General features: G+C 37.1%; 1 protein-coding gene across 2 annotated transcripts in view; it reads right to left on the bottom strand.

Moving 5' to 3' along the window:
- Nucleotides 1-9,690, bottom strand: part of LOC126919887 (uncharacterized) — a 126,418-nt gene extending 116,728 nt beyond the window's left edge. The window contains exon 1 of one of the 2 annotated variants that reach the window (XM_050729563.1): nt 9,146-9,690. In XM_050729563.1, the coding sequence (XP_050585520.1) occupies nt 9,146-9,159 (14 nt within the window). In that variant the 5' untranslated portion in view covers nt 9,160-9,690. Of the gene's footprint in view, nt 1-8,976; nt 9,110-9,145 lie in introns of those variants that run through there. The other variant, XM_050729561.1, reaches the window with a different exon arrangement.
- Between the last annotated feature and the right edge of the window lie 6,022 nt (nt 9,691-15,712).

Here is a 15,712-nt window from a genome sequence, read left to right as displayed (position 1 = left end):
TCTTGTCACGTATAATTTTTCAAACTGTTAATAAAATCTTAATAATAATAGAAATTACAATAACATTTCAAAGATTCTAAGTAACAAAAATATTAACGATATATTGAGAATATTATAGACTGGAATATTTCTTAATTTCTTAAAAAAAGAAATACAGAAGTAGTGAAATTTCTATTCAGTTTTATGTCATTTCTGCGAAATATCAAAATACGTCTACAACACTTATCACGTATGATTTTTCAAGAAGAAAATAGGATTTCTATTTTACCCTCTAGCGAAGTAACATTGTAAAGGAAAAGCTTAATAAGCAAAAATTAGTACGTCATGCGGTCGGCAACTCGAATGAACCGTATCGGAGATTTTCTGGAAACGTGGTCAGCCCTGTTATTTTCTCACATTGGTACCGTGACGCGTCGTAATTTTCACTCGGCTAAGAATGACCAGGCCTCCAGGCGTTCGGAATTCAAGTCGAAAATTGTGCTAATCCCTTTAAAGTGACCCGTGTTCCGAATGATCGGTCGGCGAGGCATAAGTAACACAACAGGTAGGTAGAAACAGAGGGCCACCGTGATTCTAGAGTGGAAGAGAGGGAGAAAGACAGAGATTGAAAGAACAAAAGCAACGCCCAAGCTCTACAGGTGCTCTCGTGAGTGGCTTTTCGTTCGTTTGGATAACCGCGGACGAGTCGCCAAGGCGTTAGAGCAAACAGCGACCAAGACGAACTTTCTAACGCTACGCTAACGCCGCTGGTTGGCCCCCTTCTTCTTCAGTCCAACCAAGGTCTCCACTCTTTTATTCTACCTGTCCATTTTCAACCGCGAAACTGTCAGTTGTCTAGAAAGAATGTAGTTTTAATTTACACTTCGCGGAATCATTCTTGTTGGATTCATTCAATATTCCTTCAGTGTATTTAATTTTAGAGCAAGGATGCAGTCAGTGTGAGAGAAATATGATGAAAGGATTTTTGATGCTGCTTAGACAGCGATGACAGCTTTGGACAAATTTAATTAAGACGACGATATGTATATTGTGGTTTTTATTGTACTTTGTATGCTTTTATTTTATACTAACAGCTATATTTGAATAAAGATTGATATTTAAGAGAATTTCATTTGTTTTGATATTGCTGTTTTGCATCGATTTTAAGGGTAAAGAGAAATATAAAATTTACATGGAAATGAAAATATTTTATATAAATTACATAGTATTTTCTAATTTATATAAAATTGTTTAAAATTATCTATAAACTTTTGATTATTTCTCAAAATATAGGATCCGTTATTTGCAAACGGAGTACATGTAAGTAAAGGCAAATACTCGTACGTACGGCAATCAACACGTTTCGATTTGTTTGCTCTTATCACGTTTCACGTGACTATGACTTACTCGGTAAAATTGCAATGTCACTTCACAGTTAACGTACACACAACCGAAAAGAATTAATAATTTTTAAGTAATTGGATTAATGTATTTGAATTCTACAAATTGATTCATCGAATAAAATAATCATTTCAAAGAAGGAATAGAAAACAATTAAAATTAATATCAAACGTACAAAACGTACTTTCTTCTGCAACATAGAGGCAAGAAACGATCTGAAAAGAATTTTTCGTTAAAAACAAACCCTTATTTATTTATTTACTAGAATCCTACAGATATTATAAATTGTATCCTGTGCTTGTGGTTTTTTAATTTATAAAAGACTATGTAAAAGAATAATTTAAAAAAAAAAGATTAGAGAGAACAAACCGCTTAGATTAATATGAAACGTGCAGAAGTTCGAACGGAGTAAAAAACGTGAGAAACAACTTTGAGAATGCACCGTATAGATGATCTTTCGTGGGAGTGATAGCAGGACAAGCGCATTGGCCGGTTCGGTCCATAGGGATCGTCAAGGACCGTTTTACGATCGCCGATGAACACAGATCAACAATCGGGAGGCGATAGCCGTCTCAATGAGCCGCAGTAAACTGACTTTATTGTGGGATCTAAAGTGCAGAATATCCGACCTGCTCAAAGAAGTGCGAACGCGTCTCGTAACGGCACCTGACCCGCTCCTACCGGATGCACTTTAAATACTGGTACCAAACAATGGGCTGGACCGCGCGACGCCGGAATATGATTTACAGTACAATTCCTGCGACGCGGAACGTAAACAGGTACACAACGCCCACTACTTCGCGTTGTCGATATATAAATCGTGAGATGTCGCAAGTTTCGGAATGAAAATGGTGATACCCCGTTACGCAACCAGTTTGTCCGTGCACACGCGAATACTATATCATTTTGTTAGTTATTGCGCTCGTAGAAGCGGCTATGTGTGTTTTGTGAGTTTAATTATTCGATAAACTCGATAAAATACTTTTGTATATAGGATCACGAAAATATTCTAGCACTAGTAGACGCCTTTATGAATATATTATGTGTGTTATGGGAAATTGTTACTGTTACAGGACTTGATTATATCGGGCAAGTTTAATACAAATCTGAAAGTACATTATAGAAATTACAAGATATTTGGTACAGATATATGTAAGTAGATTAAAAGTAAACAGACAATTTATCCGCTATACTTGATTACAACAGTAAATCTGAATACTCAGTTGGATCGTACTTAACGCTATTATACATTTAAGACAACTGTTCATACTACATTATGTCAACTTCTTACCAAGTTTATGTTTGCAATAAATGTCACGTTACTTCTGTATACATTTTCAGATTTGTTCCAAATTTTACCAACATGATCATAGCATTCGTATCTCGTTACGGTGCTAATGAAATTTCAGAATGTTTTACACAAGACGTACAACATGAGCCATAAAAGACTTTCTATGTTAAGTGTTCAAATACTTTCATGCGAGCCAGTGTACCTTACTTGATAAGATTTAGTAGAGAAGATCCTTTTAACGAAATGAATGCAAGAAATTAAATGTAATACCGATAATAAGGTAAAGAGATTCAAGTTACACGAATTAAGTTGCTTGAATCCAGGTAACTCGGCTGAATAAAGCTTAATCGTTCGATAAATTCAAAATATTCCGTATATAGCTTATCCAGTAAGATTCAGTGGAGAGAGCTCTTTAATGGAATGAATACAAGGAACTAAAAGAGGTTAATAGTACGAAGCGCTGAATATGTACTTCGATCGGGCGTTTACCCCTGCTTGTCCGAATATATAACCACCGCCTCGGAGTTTATTTTTCAAATGTCGGTCAACGATGGGAATAATATAATTCGGAATAATATCGGACTCGATAATAATAATATCTATGCTAATTGTTCAGTGTCTTTTATTATCAGTCTCGTTCATCTTTCTCGTATCGAGACCGATACAAATAAGTTACAAGGGGATAAGCTTCGTTTTGTTCTCGATAATAGCGAACTTGCTTCCAACATCGAATCGGGCAACAGATTATAATATAATAATTGCGAAATTATAAAAATAAGAAGCTTATTGTCCGTTTGGGAAATAAGAAGCTTATGCAAAACTCTTGTTGCTTATCGAATCTGTTTAAGCGAACAATATGAGAATGTATAATATTTATACATATTGCATAACAATTTCAGCGTTTTAGAATATTAATACCAAAGGACATAGATACTTAATTAACTGCCTTGTTTATGGTCGTCCTTCTTCGTTAGAAATGAAACCATTGACTTAGTTTCGTTCCGTGATGTTATCCCGAAGTAAAATCGGAGGAGAAAAGAAAGCCAAAAAAGATAATGTCGCTGCATGCTCTCTCACTATCTCACTATCCATTATTTTTCTTTTTAAACGACTTTTTGGCCAGGTCTTTTCAATCGTGGCAAATAAACTTGTTACTCGATGTTATTGAATTTGAAAATTGACCGGAAGTATAAAAGTTTATGTACTATTTCATTCAGAGAAAGATGGGAGGAATTTTTGTCTCTGCAACGAATAGTAATAAATGAAACAAATATTGGCACCATTTTTACTACCTTGGCAGAGTCAGTCTATTTATACACGGAGTGATTCAGGTTTTTTCTGTCAAACAATGCCAGCGTATTCGTATTATATCAGTAAAAAAAGGACATCACATTACCCTACGAATATTTTATAAGAAGGTTATAACGAAGATTAACAATTGATGTAATAACGGACTGGTTTTTTATTCGATAATTCGCAAAAGTAAATTATTCGCATTTATATCAGTTCCATTTTCAAGTATTCTTTATATTCATTCCTAACAAATCTCAATATTTTCCTGATAAACTATTTCGTTAAAATACGTCAGAAATAAAAATCCAAGCTTCATATGGATCAAAGAATCGATCTTCGACCTGTCTATCTTTGAAACCAATGCTCATTTGTCAAACAAAGCTCATCGAATAAAAACTCAATCATTTCCTATTTCTTCATACTTTTCTTATTATTTTTTAATATACAGCATTTATGATCTTATTCTCATTTATAGAATGTACTGGCATGATTTGACAAAAAACACCTGAATATTCTCTATATTAAAAGAACACTTCGTAAACTAAATTACTTTATACTCTGCTTGATAAATAATTTAACAATACGATAATATTACGTTAAGAAACTGATCTATAAGACTGCAAACTATACCAGTCCCTGAATGATCGATAGTTGAAAACTTTATCTCGTATATTTCACGATATTATTGGAATTCACTGGAGACTACTTCGCACAACATTCCTTTAAGTTAGCGATGTGACGAAAAGAATGCGAAACTTACTTTTCAATGGTAAAACTCCTCGAATGCTTTCTCTATATCGATGTCTATATGAATATAACGCGGATCCTTCTTGCATTTGTTTTATGCGGACCGACATCGAATCCCGGGCTTTAAATTCGGTGAACTTACTACCGTCAATGACGCGTGCTATACAAACGCGGTACCCAGTCGGGCGCAAAGGGCGAACGTCACGTTACTTTACATTCTTTGCCGAATTTTACGACGTAGCTGTACGTTGTAAAAATCAATATAGGGAATTCGTATGTACATGGCAGCAAAGTATCGGAGCAAAAGGTTTCGCGAACAGAAACTTTCAGCTCGAAAAGGGAATCGCAACGTCTCCGCAGTTTCTCCCACAGTTTCTCTCTTGTATTACAGATTGTAAAGTTTTTTTAAATATTTAGATAAAAAAATTTTTATTTCACAGCACTAGGTATTTTGTACATCGTATTCGAATATAAAATGGATGAAATACGTTTGTTGCGAGTATATAATACTGCGTATTCTCTTACGTTCTCTATTGTATTCGCGAGTTTACGTCATTTTTGTAGGAAACTTTCTACGCTTCTCTAGCTGTGTAAAAACTCGTTATTTGTGTATGCTAACACTTGGGACAAGTAATAACCGAATCATAATGATGTTTTGCTCAAGGAGTGTTATTTTCCATTTCGAGGAAAGTAAAAAGATCGAGAATTGTTTGCGAGAGTGTTGACTCGTGAATTTCTTTGAAACACGTTTCTAATTTTTCTCTACTTTGATATTTCATATCTTTCCCCTTTACTAAGTTGTTTCGTGGTCTTGCAATTAAAATATACGACTGCTCGCTTTCCTTCGAACATCTTAAAACTGTTCATTAAAAGCGTATAACGTAAAAGAATCTGTACTCATAAAAACATTTTTACAGATAAACAAATGAAAAACTGATAACCAATATTACATAATAAAATATTAATTGTTCCTATAAAATATAATAATGCCGTCAAAATGAATAAGCAATATGCGATTAGTGTCAATGGCAATATTAAATACATCCTTAAAAGGAAAATGTAGTGTTTTAAAGTAAAATTACCGTAAACTACAAATACTATTCTAAAACCGATCCAAACGTTATCAAAATACGATATCAACAGCGACACCGTATCACGAAATAACCTATTACAAAAATAAAGGAAGCATTGTACTATCTATGGCCGAGTAACCTTTCACACCTATAAATAACATTTCCAAATTATGTCCGAAAAAAAAACTACAATTCTAGTAGCTTTGTTCAGCTCCAAACTCTTCTTAAAGAAAAAAGCAGCTGCGAAGGCGCTGCTTTCGACAAAGCTGCAAATAAATAACGACCTTCCCGTCGACTAAATGTCAATCTCGGTAAAAAAGTGCAAGCCGTCGAACAAGCTACATACACAAGGTACATTTTAGGGAGGCTCTATGTTGAGAGCGGTGCATCGATTATCGAGGAAGTATTTACGATCAACTATGGACGCCGATAATGTGGGCGGTTTAGCTCGTGCGAACGTGCACACTGCACACACGTAATCGAACATTTATGAAGTGTCCATGGTAATAATGAACCGTGATTATAATGCACACATCCGAAGAAGTGCGTCTCGATGCGACGGCACGAACTCGGTTACACTGTTCAGGGTGAACGAGTCAAGGCCCCTGTGTTACTCTCTTCTGCATCGGGCTTTTTCTTTCTCTCTCTCTCTCTCTCTTTCTGTCTCTTTCTTTCTCTTTGTGTGTGTGCCCACTATCCTATAGCTTGCAACGACCCAGTTTTGTTCATCTCCAAGATACGACGTGGGTACAAGTACGAATGGGAGAGTGGGAGAAGATAAAGAGAGGAAGAAAGGGGGAGGGTAGATGGGGGAGAAAAAAGAAGTAGGAAGATCCAGGAAACAGAGAGAGCGCAAGCAGGTAAGCGAGGAATCGCGATTGGATCTGTGCCAATTCCTCTCGGCAGATACGCCGATTTGAAATTCAACGCGATGAAAGGTTTGCCTTCTCTTCTCTTCTTCCCATCCCTGTTCGTCCACTTCTCCTTCGTATTCTAGCGCGCGCTTTCGGCCGCGTCCAACTCGCTAAACTAGTTCGACCCTGTAATATACGCGGGCTCTAAAGTATATATCCCAGTTCGCTAACCCAGAGACCGGAAGCACTGGCAGCCTTTCAAGTTTGGCAGGTTCGAAATCCTTTTAATTCAGATTGAATTCTTAATCGGCTGAAGTATTTTTTTTCTAATTTCATTAACCCCTCCGGTGGTAATGGAGGAGCCGAGGATGTCCTGTAGACCGAGTTTCACGTGGGTGATAGCGTTATTTGGAAGTGACGACGTTAAAGATAAATGCACGTTTACGTTTCGTTATGAAATATTGGCATTCGTGAATCGTTCGCTACGATTCGCCGTAATGACGTAAGAGTTCGATCGGTTTATGAGAAAATTTGGTTGATTCTATGTACTCAAAATATGTGAAACGTGCAATTTTTAAAGAGTTGTATTTCACCGATGCCTTTATACATGTAAAAATTAGGAAATTAAAATTATACATGAGAAACGAAAGTTTCGACAAAATTGAATATTCATTTAGAATCTAATATAAGAGCTAAATTGTCGAAACTTTCTCATGTCACCAAAGAGTGAAAATCTAACGCGTGTCTAATTTAGATACCGAAATATATAGAATGTACGTATATATTTCAACTGCAATTTTTCTTCATATAATCACTTGCATTGATAATTATAATATATTTAAATATGTTTAGGATCCCTGATCATAGTCTACCATGTAGTAAACTTTCTTCTGTTAAGAGAAAATTCTATCTTGAACCTGTTATGTCAAAAAATCCCTTAGTATATTTGCTCCAGCATAAAAATATAATACAAAAAATTGATTCTATCTAAAGCATACATTTTGCCGTATTTGTATAAAACACAATCGATCGTATTATAATAAATAAAGGCAAAAGAAGAAAATATATATAGTGTTATCCAGGAATTTATTACTTAGAAAAGAATGTGATATGAGGAAAGAAAAAAAAAAGAAAAGGAAAGAATGTATCATGTATCAGTGTGAATGTATGAACGATCCATGCGTAATGTTCTTATATAAGACTGGTTTGGGTTTGTAGGGGTCGGAAGACGGAAGCAGATTAAATAGAAACGGGTCGTCGATCACGGATTCTTTTGGAAATTCGCCCCCCTTGCAAAGTCGTGCGTTACATGGTTCTTTGTACAGCCAGAGAACAACAAAATGAGGGGCAAGCGAGAACGTCGTTGACTCGGAAATATCGCGAAGGGTCTCGCTTTTGACGAAACTTCACGAGCCGTAAGAGCCATCATTGCGCGTACAAGTATGTGTCACAAGGGATCGAGATGTTTCTTTCGTACGACATTCTCCGTGTCGGTAATGTGTTCGACGAGTACGTAGGGAATACGTTTTCGTCTCTGTGAAAAGAAGTCGCGAATTTGTTGCGTCAACTATCCGATTGCTCCGTCTTGGAAACTAATCCTGTGCACTTAGAAATCTCCGTTGCAATCCACTTATTGCGTTAATCCGTTGATACGCGCGTACTTTCGACGCAGCAAACAAGAAAAGACATCTTTTGGACGGAACCTTTTAATTTCACGGGATAAAAAATGAGAAGATTACTAGAGTAGAATAAGAATGCGAAAATTCAACGAAGGATAGACGAGTCTATTTCATCTTTAATTTAATTTTATGTAATTTCCCCGTAGAGAAATGTTTTTATTTGAGAGATAGATACGAGCTTGTTCCAATCAAAGGAGATTTCATAGTCGATACGAAAGTGTAAGCACTTCGAAGAATTAAAAAAAATTCTTAAGTTAAAAAATTATCATACAGTTATAATTCTACAGTACGTTATAGTTTTAAAGGCGTACCAACAATAGCAATTTGTTACTTACCACAATGTATAGATCAATAGTTTCATTATGTGCGAATTATATTTAAAAAGTGCACACAGCTAGCTTTAAATTTATAAAAATCATTTCCTTATAAATTATAAGAATAATAAAAATGTAAAAAAGAATGAAAAGAAACACAGCTTCTTTTTGCGTAACAAGTAACATAAATATGAAGCAACCGTAAATGAACCGGCATTTCGATCAACAAAAAATCAGCACAACGAACACAGATCGTTCAAGTCACATTTTTTAATTAAAATTTCCATCGAAATATTCACTACTAAAAATCATCGAAATTGTAAGCGTGTAGTTAAAATCCGTTACCGTGTAAAAAGTACGTGACAAATCCTCGATTGTATCCACATCGCGATCGCAAGTGTGTCCCGTGAGTGTTGCCTCGTAAGGTGTCGGGTGAGAAATCAAGTAGAAAAGTGAGAGAAGCTCAGCTTATCGAAGTAACTACGAAGACACCACGTACATTTCGTGCACTGACCTTATAACGAACATGTGTCTCCCGTGGTCCCTGGATGGACAGTCATTGGGTCTCACACGGGGTGGCTCGTAGCAGTCAGACGACGGTGGTTTAAATATGTATTCACGCACGCACGCACCGTGCCGGCACGACCTTGACGTGGCGGGTACTTGGCGACGGACACGCGTGCACGCAGCGCGCCGTCGTGGGATCCTCGTGGCCCGTCCGGATAGATCCACGAAAGATCGAACAGGTTCGAATCTTCCGTTAGCCGTGTCGATCCTCACCGATTACTTTCTCTTTGTCAACTATATTTCCTTCGTTCTTTCGTTTCGCTCGAACTTTTCTTGGTTTCGTTTCTTGCTGTCGTTCTCCGAAATCACCGAAATCACGGGGTAATCGAGACGATGACGACGACGCGAGAACACCAGGAAGGATGACAAGGAAGACAACGACAGATGAAAACGAAGACGAAGACGAAAACGAAGACAACGAGGACGACGACGACGACGGTGTCTCGTGGCGGTGGTCGATAGCGCGGCGCTCTACTGACGTCGCGACGCTTCGTCGTGTCGTGGCCCGCGGCTCCTACTCGCCCTCCCTCCGCTACCCCCCACGACGACCCACGACGCCCTCAACTCACTCCGGAACAACCCGGAAACTGACGAACCTCCACCCCCACTTCTGAAAACTACCCTTATTTTCTACCCCCACCAACACCGCCGCCCCCGCCGCTACCACCTCCACCACCCCCACTACAGTTACAGGCCGTCACCGCCGCCGCCACCCTTGCACGAAGGACGAAGGACGACGCGATTCGACTCTATCACGCGGAGGAGCTTTCCTCCTACACTGAGACTCTTTTTCTTTTCGTATTACTTTCTTCCCGAAAGGCGGACTGGTCTCTCTTTCTCTCTCTGATTTGCTGCTCACCGACCTCACCAACTAAAGATACGCGTCATCGACCAAAAGCCACTTCCGATCAGCCGATTTCTGGTTCACTGGATCCGTGACATTCGCGACGTTTTTGATTTCATTGACGTAATAAGCGTTACCATCGCGAAATACAAAGATTCCGCTTCGATGAATTTTATTTAAGTACAGATCATCTAATTCCCTCATATAGTCCGTTATGCGAAAGCGTGTCAGTTTGAGTAAAACGATTTCGTTCTTGTCAAGCAATTGCACCAGATTATGGGTAGTCGTGTTATTCGTCTTCTTTCTGCTAACTAATGACTTTGTAGAACTTTTCTGTTTGATCGTAAAAAAAACTAGTTTTCATTTATCAGTGTATAATCGGCTTTTACTTTCCTTTCGATTTATAAAAGTAACTTAAATCTAGATTCTATCAATGGCATATTCCTCAACCGCAGGATACGTGACATTTTAAATTTCATTGTTGGAGTAAGCGTCGCATTGGATAAAAGACGCCAGATTTTCATTGAGTGGGTCTCTACAATGTATAAATCTTCAAACTGCAGTCCTCGACCCGTTTATTTCTCAAAGACACAAAGACGAACCTAGCCGGGACTAGTAAGCGAAAGTCGGGAACAGCTTTGAACTAAATTACAGCTACGAAGTTACAGCTAAATTTGAGCTTCAATTTTACAGTAGGTATCGTTTCAACGTTCTGTTATTGTTGAACGAATTCGTTAAATCGCTCTTTTTTCGCTTGTTTACGATTCGTTCGAATTTATTCGTTATTCCACTTTCCATCATTTCGATTTAGCCATATTTAATCCTATTTTCGCAATTGTCGAACCGATTTCACAACTACTTTATTTATCACGCGACAGTAATTTCTCCGTCGACGTTTTCCGTTGTCTCCTTGATATAATTCAGTTGCAACGATTTCTAGGACGTTTTCGATTCGTATTTAGCTTGCAAAAGAAGGATGCGTGACGCAATCCACCGATTTCCTGTAATAATATCCTGGATTCTCTGGATTTATGACGTCACTGACGATTTAGATTTCGTTGCACCGGATGAGAGTCGTGAAATTTTCAAGAAAAGAGATTCAACGATATATAAATCAGCGAGATGCAGTCCTCGACCCATTTATCTCGTGGAGTTAGAAACGTTCGGACAATAAGAGAATATCAGAAAACTCTACGTCCAAACACTAACCGATCTTCCTAAAAATCATCATTCAACGATCGCATAATCTTTCCACGGTCCGCTACAATTTTTATCGAAATAAAGATGTTAAAAATTTCTCGAGAAATAAAACGATTTTCATTTCGTTCCTCGTATTATATTCACAAGTACCAACAGGTATAATATCATATACTGTTTGAACACTTTAGTCAATGTGTATGTACGTACATATTATATTGCATATAGAAATAATGATACGTGAATTTTACCAAAATATACAAATTAATGATGAATTAGTCTAGTAATTAGAAGCAACATTTATTACCTTTTCATGGAATCATATAAAAAGCGACAAATTTAAATTAGCAGTTAAAAATACAACAATAATACTTTATTATTTACTATACATATTATTGCGTACATTTATTATTTAATATCATTGATTGTATTAATATTGACAATTTCTCTATCAGTTTAGGGGAAATTTTGTAATCTGACTTCTAATTCAAGAAATAAAGAAGCGAAGAAGGTATAGTTTGATCTCTATAGACTGACTTTCTCGCATCAACTTAATCGTCCGATTAAGCTGCGATGATTATAATAAATAAAACCATTGCAGTTCTACTTTTTAAAAATAATTTTATAATCTTATAGCGGCACATGAGTCATAGGACGATTCAAATCGAGAATGACTCATATCGTTGTTTTGTCTCAGAATATTAACACCGTTACAATGTACGAAATATAATAATAAACAAACTCCGGACAAAACAATATCGCCAAATACGTGCAACCGTCAACCGGAGTCAAATTCAAACTTTCGAAATTCAAACCAGTATAAGTAGACGATCATGCTCTCCAGAAAGTTGGTATCGAGAGAACGTAAGCATTACCTAATAGTATACGAGTATCGAGTATTCTTACAACGAGTAGCGTCGAGCGAGCGACGATTATGACTAACTCTGTATTCTGTACTTAGAATAATTTTAAATATATCAGACTATATCAAGTATTAACTTGTTTCATCGTTTGAAACAACACGTTCGATATCCAGCACAATCTTGTTGAAAATGAGCAAATGTCTGTGTACTTATAAGTAGCGTAAACGATAATTCAACTTTGAAATAGATTTCTCGATAGATAAAGAGAGATAGATTCTCAGTATGGTATTCGTCAACGGAGAAATTAAAAATTCGTTCGAAAAATACAACGACTTTTATCCTCATACTACACACAAAAGTGCCAACAAGTATAAATGCTGAATTCAACTTTGAGGCTTACAGTCTGTCGTCATAAAAATTCGCTGTGGAACTTCACCATACAAAATTCCTCATAAATCAAAAGAAGTAGATTTACGATTACAAATGTTCTTCGATTTGGATCTCCGTCTGACTGGAATTTTCGTTACGTGGTATTGCGTGCGCGCGAATGATACGCGAGGCACACGACTGCGTGCGTGGAAAGAGGAACGAAAGAGGAAAGAGAAACGAGAGAAAGAGAAAGAGAGGAAGAAAGGAGGATAGGAAAGGAGAAAAGGAGAAGGAAAGAGAAATCCCGCGGGCAGTCGGCCGACCACGTGGGTGCCGCCCCCGTTGCCCCCGACATGGCCACGTGCCAAATAACTCACTTGGCACGCGTAAACAATTACTCCGAAACTCATGTTATCGCGCTACATTACGCGTATATATCTCACGTTGCCTGTCCGCAAGGCGTGCGTTTCGCGTCGTCTTCCGAGCGCTCAACCTTCAGAAACGAGCTGGTCCCGCGCGGGAAAGTTTCCTCCTGGGAACGTTCTCCTGAGGGATTTGTCGTTCTCCGCCGCTCTACGGATGAGACATGCGTCGTATTTACCATTTCTGCCTTGATACAATTATTCTGGCCAGAAAAGAATTTGGCTTAAATGCTTCCAACTTTCTATTGTCTGAAAATTATCTGGTTTCATTGCAAAAGGTTAATATTGTAAAATTAGTATATATGCAACACCGTGTTAAATATTATTGCGTTATATTTGGGGATAATTGTTTTAAAAGAACAAGTTTTTGTTGAAAAATATGAATACATTTACCTCGTGTTTTTATCATGTACTGTATGTAAAATTTGAATCTCGTTCAAGTATTAAAATTGTACAAAATGGGGATTTTGGATTACAGAAATTTATATTTGTGGAAGTTATTGTTAATTTTAAAAGTATACGATACTTAAGAAATATTATTTAACAAACTGACGAGACAAAATATGTATGCACGTATGTATTATAAAAATATCAACTATTATTCTATGTTAACAATGACATATATTATAAGAGTAACAAAATCGTATTCTCTCGCAGTATACTCAAAGTACTATATTTTCTACAATAGATCACGAAATATTTTATGTTCTTTATTATCGATATACAACGTAAAATTAACTTCGTATTTATAGATTAATATTATTTAAAATAGAACAATCCTAATAAATCGTAATGCAATTTATTTTCGCAACAAGAAAACATGAAGAAGTGCAGAATGTATTAGATATGAGAAACATTAAATTAGGAAATCGTCCAAATAACAAATTATCAATTTTTTGATATGAAAAGTAACACGGCAAGGTTATAATTAATAATTAAATTCTTCGTGTATATTAATAGAAACACTGAAGTCTGGTATCTGAAATTTATAAAATTTCACTGATATCAATTTTTATTATAAAATGTTTTAGTTCTCTTTTATGCAATTATTTTAAATATAATGTTTATAATTCGAAGGATTATTGATTGCTATCCAAAAACCCGGTAAAACTCTTGATATCACTTTGTTTTTATTCATTGGATATAATATTGGTGATTAATTACTTTGGCTGCGGGCTAAGGTACGGTATCAGTGTACACGAATACCGTATTATGATACTCAATCAGGCCTATACGAGGAATTCGACGTTTCTCGGGCAGCTTCCTTTCCATGTTCGTGGATCACTGGCTAGAGTCCTGCATCTGCAGATCGTTTTGGGTATCGGCCAACGTCGATTCTCGATATCGAGGGTCGAGACCCGTGGTTACACGCCTGTTCAATGTTCGGAATTCGATATTTCCACTAAAGGAACGGCCTGAATCGAGTTTTCACCGATAAAGTATCCCTCGATGCTGCTGTCAAGTTACATTTCGCCCACTTGTCTGTCTGCGTGGTGGATGTAGCGCAAGATTCCTGTTATAAATTTTCTGAATCGTTACTTAAATAGGAGTGAGAGATCATTCTCGCGCCGTACAGCTTCATTCAATCGTAAAGCTGACAAAATATTTAAAATTTATATATATCTGCGCTTCATATATTTTAACTAATTTTAACAAATTGAGAAATACCAATTTGAATGTACAAAAGTTGAACATCTAACAGACAGATTTACAAGCATTTTCTTCCTCTCTTTCTCAAGCACTTCAAAACAACTTCAATTGCATAACTTAAACAGCGTGCAAACAATCGTGGTACTATAAAAATAAAATGTAAAACTGGATAAAAAAAACGCTTCATTGAAAAACAACCATCGTGATACTTGATAAAAAATTCATATTTATAAGCGGTGAGCTGACGTGGACTGTAGAGCCTATTTAAGGAGATTCAGAGTGATCAGACTACCTCCTGTGCACGCACATTGTCAGCTTTCGTTCCGGTTATCAACCGGACGAAATATATTCCGATTGTATAATAAACGGTCGTTCTCTGGCGTATAAGTTATGCAAATCGATGCCGCGAATGATTTAGATGATAAACTGGATCGCGGTGGTGGACCACACACGACGTTCGCTCGCACCTCTCCTTCGAAATTGTACGTTTGGCCGCGCTAAATCGTTCCTCAGAGTAAATCCGTCGGGCCGCTGTCGTATGATTTACGGAACCACTGATACGTCGTAATATCGATAAAAATCTTGCTCGATCTTAAAATCGTGCGACTTGATGCATCGCACGCCATCGTACGTTGATAAATTACAGCGATCTCTAGCTATGGAAGAGAGCTTGTACAATACAACGTCAGAGATAGAAACAAGAGTCGTAAAGGAATAAACGATGTTGCGGGTAACGCGGCCGATGCACCGATAGAGTCAAATAAAACGTCCTGCCGACAAGGATACCGACTCGTTAACAACACTAGTGCCTCGGTTACGACGGTCTTTCAATTCTAGTTTGTGAGACCAAAAGTCGGTTTGAAGAAGATTCAGGTAAAATCACTGGCGGAGAATAGGAGATTTTATATCGTGCTTCAAAGAGTTGTCAGAACTCGATAATACCAACGGGAAACTCGTATAAACGAACTCGACAGTTGCGATCAAGGACCATAGATATTTATGGATGCTGGATTGCTGGGAATGTTAGGGTGGAAATAGATTGTTTAGTTCAGAGTAACAATTCATATTAATAAGTTTTCTGAGAAAACATTCCTCTTACTGCGAGAAAAATTTCCTGAGTAATACAATGGATCGAGCTATAGAAAAATGCACTCTACTTAACTCTTTCG

The sequence above is a fragment of the Bombus affinis genome, chromosome 8 (genome assembly GCF_024516045.1).
Source record: "Bombus affinis isolate iyBomAffi1 chromosome 8, iyBomAffi1.2, whole genome shotgun sequence".
In the NCBI taxonomy this organism is placed as follows: domain Eukaryota; kingdom Metazoa; phylum Arthropoda; class Insecta; order Hymenoptera; family Apidae; genus Bombus; species Bombus affinis.
Note: the sequence above shows the minus strand (reverse complement) of the source record. Positions and strands in the feature narration are given on the sequence as shown.